At 34.5% G+C, this 7589-nt stretch overlaps 1 protein-coding gene across 9 annotated transcripts in view; it reads right to left on the reverse strand.

Moving 5' to 3' along the window:
• The window catches only part of LOC111047695 (acylamino-acid-releasing enzyme), a 33952-nt gene that overhangs the window by 21119 nt on the left and 5244 nt on the right, over positions 1 to 7589 (reverse strand). For 4 of the 9 annotated variants that reach the window (XM_039436345.1, XM_039436343.1, XM_039436340.1 and 1 more), the window contains exons 1-2: positions 7022 to 7395; positions 4442 to 4686 (exon numbers count right to left, since the gene is read on the reverse strand). In XM_039436345.1, coding sequence (XP_039292279.1) covers positions 4442 to 4686; positions 7022 to 7066 — 290 coding nt within the window. In that variant the 5' untranslated portion in view covers positions 7067 to 7395. Of the gene's footprint in view, positions 1 to 4441; positions 4687 to 7021; positions 7396 to 7445; positions 7509 to 7589 lie in introns of those variants that run through there. The other 5 variants (XM_039436348.1, XM_039436346.1, XM_039436342.1 and 2 more) reach the window with 5 other exon arrangements.

Raw genomic sequence — 7589 nt, forward strand, 5'->3', positions numbered from 1 at the left:
AGAACAAACTAAAACTTCAAACTCCTCCCTCAGGTCGTTCATATAATTACTAAGCAGTTTCCCATGGCTATCCGCTAAAATAGTAACTCTCCGTTTCTTTTTGGAGGTAACCATCTTACGGCGCTTGTAATGATGAGTCTCAGTGGGATCAGTTTGAGTAGAGAATCGGTGAACCTGAGCCTCTACTTGTATTCTGTGTGGAATCAGAGGTGATGACTAGTTTGAAGAAAGCACCGAAAATCTGTTTTCAATCTCAATAGCATTAATCTCTCTAGTAAGATTTTTTCTAATCTTAACAGTATTTCTAGGCGTGATAAAATCTCCAACTCCAATAGAATTTTGCTGAAAATTAATTTCTTCGTCATTGAACATTGATGAAATTCTTTCGGACTCTTTTTCTAATAATTTTATTATTTCATCCTTTGAAGCTAACTCCAATTGTAATGTGTGAAGTGCTTCCTCCAAATCCTTGATTTTCAACTTCGAAGCACAAATCTCACTCTCAGCCTGCTTCTCATTAGTCAATGAATCTTCGACTATCAGAGTTCTTGTTTCTCTCTCCATTTTCAACTTTCCCATTAAGGACTCATTTTCAAAATTCACGTCGTTCAGTATATTTTTCAGATCGGAATTGACCTTCAATGAGGCGTCATAGTTATTTAAAAGTGATGTGATTATGGGAATAAAATCTATAACTGCTTCGTTGGAGAATTTATTACAAATTTCAACTAGAGTTGCATGTAGATCAATCGCAATGTCAATTACTTCTTGGTTAATGAGGCCCTCTCTCAAACTATCAATCTCTTCGTCCATTCCTTGAATCTGATTATTTCGACTAGCTCTGGTACGCATCACTCTATTCAAAGACATTATAAAGATGAAGTCAGTGCTATTAGGAATAAAATATATGTAAGGAAAAGGATAAGGGAGCGTCAAGAGGGCAATCAAGACAAAAGCGGAGAAGGAAACCCCTGAGTCAGGATATGTAAGGATTCATTCAATCTTTTCAATTCAAAAAGCCCGCCAGATAAAACGCAATTTTGAGATCGAAATCCAAGTCAGTAGATTACCATGGTTACAGGTAAACAAGCAACAGTTGAACAGCTGTAGAGCATAGCCTCCATTTGCTCTACCAAATACCTCAGTCCTGATTGCAGGAGCCCAAACAAGATCGTGAGTTATCATCTTACATTTAAACTCATAAAACTTCTTCTCACATTGTAAAAACGTTTCATACAGCAAAAATATTTCTTTCTCTCTCAAAAAATTGAGCAAAAAACAGCAAAAATGCTACATTATCAATCTTGTTTGCAATTCCAGCTACGTTGTAAGAAGCGACCTCTATATAATCAAAATCTGTTTCCCGTAAGATGTCACTCTCTTTATCCTTATTTCCATTCCTATATGCTACTCTCCTTTTATTGATAGAAGTCTAATAATTTTGAGTGATAATTTTGCAGTCAGGTGAGTCCGCCGCCCGCCAAGACCGGAGCCACAGACTTCTCCTCACTTACTTCAAACGACCAATATTTCAATCACTTTTTGAAAATTGCAAGACTTGTAGCTGAAAAAAATGTTATTTTGCGGAAATAATCTCTTGTAATTACGATATTACTTGGGATAAGAGAAAACAATTTGTTGTTGAGAAGGATCTAGGCAGCTGGATAGTTCTGATCCCAACTGTAGCTGCATATCTCGTGTTGTGAACAGTTTTTTTAAACTCATAGTATTATAATAAATAATGGCAGGAAATTTTAAAATTTTACTCCTGTAAAAATCCAGCTTTCTTGAGATCGTGAATACTGCAGGTATTCAGTTCTTATGTAATTTCTGTGCCTCGTGTTGATTATGAACTTCAGTGTTAGTAGCCAACTCCCTTTTATACTGATGTAAATGAGAAGCAGACTCATCACATGGACGGACGGCAGAGTCAACAGTTTGAGCATTTTGAAAATAGGCCTACAATGAGTTCTTTGCTGTTCATTCATCATTATTCTAACTGCCCTTTTCTGAAACCTAAACATTTCAATGGACCTACTGCAATTGCCCCATACAATGATTCCATAAGACAATAATGCGAATTATTTAATATCTGAGCATTATTAAAATTTAACAAAACATCAACATTAACAGCTCCACGTAATCTTCTTAACATATAAGAGGATTTAGATAGTTTCTTACTTAGAGACTCTACGTGCGACAACCAATTCAGTCTGTTATCAATACATATACCTAGGAACTTGAGTGATTCAATACTGCTTGGTAATCTATTATTACAACTACTAAAACTAATATCACAGATTTTGTCTATATCAAGTGTTTGCTGAGCAATGATCAGTCACAATATTCGTACTATTTACAAGTAGATGAACCAACTCTAATATGGTACTGTATTAGCTTTCATTTTTAAACCCAGGTCAACAAGAAACCCTCCTTGGTATCAACATTTGAAGGTGAGTCATTTATATAGACTATAAATAATAGTGCTCCTAGTATGGATCCCTGAGGAACTCCATACAATACATCATTGCCAAATATATTCTCTAACCATTAGTTTTGGGCCAAGCCTGTTGTTTGTTCCCAATCATATTCATATGATTTGTAATTGTATCCCTGATAAACAGAGTCTTGTCCTGATAAACATTGTATCCCTGGTTTATCAGAGATTGACAATACTGTAACAATCGAAACCGGTTTTTCTAATAAATAAATAAATAATAAATAAATAATAAATAGATTTTATTGTCGTAGACCAATATAGGTAATTGACAAAGTCATAGTAATACAATATTACAAAATAATAGAGTCAAAGCAATAGTTTAAAGTCACAAAGTATAATAAATTACATCAAGTAGAATCGAAGAACTCTGTCAAACAATAGAAAGGTCTTAAAACCAGCCACTCAAAAAGTATTTTTTTTAAAATAACAATATTTTCACAACATTTGATATCCAATGGCAACTTATTGTACATTCTCAAGCCTATGCTGTCATAGTGTTTCATGCTTATGACAAGACGTTGATATGGAATATCTATGAGGTCTTTTTTCCTGGTGTTATAAGCATGAATATTGGATCTTTTATTCAAGCTATGGAGATTCTTTCTAGTGTGCATGATTACTTGAAATATATAGAGGTTTATGACAGTCAATATTTTTGTTTTTTTGAAAAGAGGTCGACAGTGATCTAGATACCCTGCACCGGTCAATATTCTAATAGCCTTTTTCTGCAAAAGCAAGACCTTATTGATGTGACAGCTGTTTCCATATACTAAAATTCCGTATGAAATTATGCTTTGGAAAAAAGCAAAATATGAGTTTCTGAGGTATTTTTCTGGTACAAGATTCTTCAACTGCCTTAACAGATAGATAACCCTAGATAACCTAGCAGAAACGAAATTTATGTGGGGTTCCCAGGTCAACCTGTGATCAAACATTAAGCCCAAAAACTTTAAACTATTGTTATTGTTGTGTGTATAGTCCCTGAGACCAAATGTCATAAGCTGAGTTTTATCCTCGTTTAGTTTAAAGCCATTCGCTGTGAACCACTTGGAAGCCTCCGCCAAGGTATCGGCTGTCATGTTATGTAAAGTGTGTACATCTGAATGAGAATTAAGAAAAGTGGTGTCATCAGCATACAACACAGTCTTGCTGTTGATTGTGAGAGGAAGATCATTTATCATCAATACAAAGAGGAGTGGTCCCAATATTGATCCTTGGGGGACACCGTACTTTACTTTAGCAAGATCGGATCTCTCATTTCCTACACAAACAACTTGCTGGCGATCGCCAAGGTACGATCTAAAAAGACTAAGGCTCCTTCCACTGACTCCATAATAAGCTAATTTTTCAAGCAAAATATCATGATTCACGCAGTCAAATGCCTTGCTCAGGTCACAGAAGGCAGCCTGAGCAAAGCACCTGTTTTCAAAAGACTCAATTACAAATTTTATTAGTGCATCAAAGGCGTCAGAGGTGGATCTTCCCTTCACAAAACCAAATTGATGCTCAGACAGTACCCCAAGATTTACTAAGTATTCATACACCTGTATATACATGACAATCTCTAGAACCTTGGAGAAGACAGGTACTATTTGGATGGGTCTATAACTGGAAGGTTCCTCTTTTGAGCCCTTCTTATGAACGGGAACAACTTTGGAGACTTTTAATACATCGGGGAAAACACCCTGTGTAATACACCTGTTTATACAAATGGTCAGTATACAATGGTAACTATCAATAAATCAGTGGTTTTTGACAATTTCTTAGTCTTTTTATTTAATATGAATAATTACCACAATATCAACTTCTCAACTACACAAAAAGTAATTATATCCTTGTATCCACAAATAAAAAAATATTTTTTCTATGTTACCGTATTTTGTATTATGTTTGTTTGTGGAATAAATTAATTGATTAAAAAAAGAATGAATAGAAACTGACTCAGATGAGCAATCCTGTGGCATAAGGCTGGACACTTGGCGAGTTGTCGGATTGACAATATGCTGCATGCGGTACCAAATAGTCTTGTTGCTCTCGTGGCAGATCTGACTCCACAACGACGACACCAGCAGGTTGTCTCTGATTGGTCCAACTTCCTCATCGGTGCTCGGCTCCCTCAGAACTTGCGCCGAAGCCAGGGAAGGCACCCTGGCCACTGTGCGAAACGTTTTTGTCGCTTTATCCATCTGTTAAACACAAACCACTTCATCAATACATGATGCACACAAAAGCTGTTTCTAGTTGAGAGAGTAATAGAATAGAATGGAATAGAATAGAGTTTATTGAATCACAAAGGCACTACACAATCAAGCATGGCTCGGTATTAGTATGTGACATGTCTTATTCGTTTTATAGTCAAAATAATTTATATAGAAATAAGTAAAAAAAGTAATGTGTTGATATGATCAAACAACTGTTCTCTTGAACGTGGGATTCGAACCCACGACTAACATAGGCTATAGAGCCTAGAATTGAAAAATCTATAAATAAATACAATAGATAAATGAACAAATATACATTAAACTATGGACAGTAATAACTGCCCATTATTTATTTTATTTTCTAAATCGATAAAATAAACCATTTCATGTTGATCAGGTTTTAAAAATAATATCCTAAAGATGACGCACATTAGGATCATTACATTGTTGAAGATGTTTTTTAAAGTTTTATGCAGTTCTTGTCGAAATGTCGCGGCTTTCATTAAATTCATCAATAATTTCAACATTTCTAAATTGTGAGAGTGGCTTCTCCAGATATCCCCAAAGAAAAAAGTCGCAAATTCTCAGATTTAGTGTCCGCTCATACCACCCAACATTACTCTCACAACTTTCTCAAACTCGAGCTGTGAAATTATGAAATTCGAGCTTTATTGTGAGCAGTAGCGTAATCTTGAACAATCGTTATTTTAAAATGACGGTACTTCAAATCAAAATAAAAAATCTTTCTCAAACTGCGGACTGAAATGCCCAATGCTACTAAATGTCGTAGAGTAGAATGTTCGACTTCTGTTCTCATTCTCTTTGCATTTTCTGGTGTTTAAAAGATTTCACCAAGACCATGTCAGCATTATGTATCTGTTCTTAGTGTACAAAGTTTTTTTCAACTACAAAACCCAGCAGGACCAGATTGTTTTGCTCGTTGTGTAGCAATTATAGATTTACTGTTTTCGTCATACGCGCATATGACAAAACCAGGATGAGCACCAGTCCAAACCATGTTAACACTCAAATGGAGTAAACTAATGAACAAAAATAGACCATGCGCAGATTTGTAACACTTTCACAACTAATGGACAATCGGAATAATGCTTAGTCGGTTCTGCCGCACCTTGTATTTAACTTTATTGAAATATCATTAATGGTCATGAATAAAAACTTATTTCCTTACTACTTAATTTGTTAGTTGAGAAAAAATACCATGTTATCCTTTTATTTGTTAGTTGAGAAAAAATACCATGTTATCCTTTTAAAAACTTTCAATATAAAATAACAAAATGAAAAACAATCAGTTTTGGATGTTTACTCAATTTATGATAAAGTACTGCAGTAATAATAAGTTTATTCAAGCTAATTATTACTCCAAATAATAAGTTTTTAAAAACTTGAAAATAGAGTGAACATTTGAAACTGGCTGTTCACTATTTTATTTTTCATTGGTCTAGTCGCCTCAGAAAGATAATGTTATTTTCAGATTTATTACTCAAAATGATAAGGTATTTTATCAGTAAATGAGCGTTTGAGTATTTATAATGTAATAGACATCAACTTATTGATGTGTACAAAGTTTCATGAGCTAAAGTTGGTAGAAAAAAGAGATTTCAGATTGAAACCAAGAACAGAGGAAAATTACAGAGGAGTTATTACCACGTAACCTGAAGGACATGACGAAGCAGCAAGCGTCAAGGACATACATGACGAAGCAGCATTTGCCAGGGGCCTGAAGTCATACCTATTGGCCAGACCCTACTACGCAGTATCAGACTATGTTAAAGAACATACATTTCAACATACACGACATAGCCTACTCACAGAGGAAATCACCCGCCGTGAAGAAGAATAATGACAACTCCTCAGCCATCAGACTTTCAGGAGGACAAATAAAAGTAAAGTAACAAGAAACAAGAGAATGATAGGAACAAGAAAGAAAGGAAAACTCAGGACAATATAGTTTAACGATGTAATCGGCGACCTCCGGTCATTATGTTGAGGAGGCCAAAGTCCGCACAGGACTGTAGAGCCAGATAACGTACGGTAATGTAATTAAAAAAGATAGACTTGACTTAGCTTGAAATTGCTTAGTTTCAGATGCACGAAATAGTGTGTTTTTGGTCCCAGTAAGAATAGACGGGGATTTGAATTTAGATGTACAAATTGAGTTCTCTAAGCAAGGTGTTTGAATGCTGAATAATTTAATTTGTGGTTCATTAAGTAATATGTTAAGTACCGGTACTTTAGTTGCGGTAAAGTAAGCTACTTAAAGTTAGGCTATGTAACTGAACATTCGAAAGATAGCTCTTACTTTACGTTTGATTCTATTCATACGCCTTCTTCTGATAGCAAGCATTATCGAAATAAGCACAAAATCAATCAAATATTTACTTGAGCACCAGCACAAATCAACATCAACTGGACCTTAACTGTTAAAAATAATTAAGTTACCAGTTGATTTTATCACAAAAACATGTGGTAGAATAGGTGGAACAATGAAAGTTACACTTGATAACTTGTTGCAACTTGAACTTGCAAATAAAACTACACGTTAGTGTTAATTTATAGGTTATTCTATTTTGCTAGCAATTTTAGTTATTAATATTAATAGTGATATAAGGTATTTTTCAAAGAGGATATTAAGTTGATATTACTAAAATGAGCACGTTTAATATAATAACTAATTTAATGAAGAATAAAACTATAAAAGAGCTGCTATACATTTCAAAACATACCGCAAAAAGGTGTTGTAAAATTCAGAACACCGCTGATGCACTGACGTTTCAAAAAAAATCATACTATGCAATACTGAAACAAAATCAGCTGATTACATTCTTCTGTCAATCAAAAAATATTTGATAAAATCGTTTTAAATATTG

Source organism: Nilaparvata lugens, chromosome 10 (genome assembly GCF_014356525.2).
Source record: "Nilaparvata lugens isolate BPH chromosome 10, ASM1435652v1, whole genome shotgun sequence".
Lineage (NCBI taxonomy): Eukaryota > Metazoa > Arthropoda > Insecta > Hemiptera > Delphacidae > Nilaparvata > Nilaparvata lugens.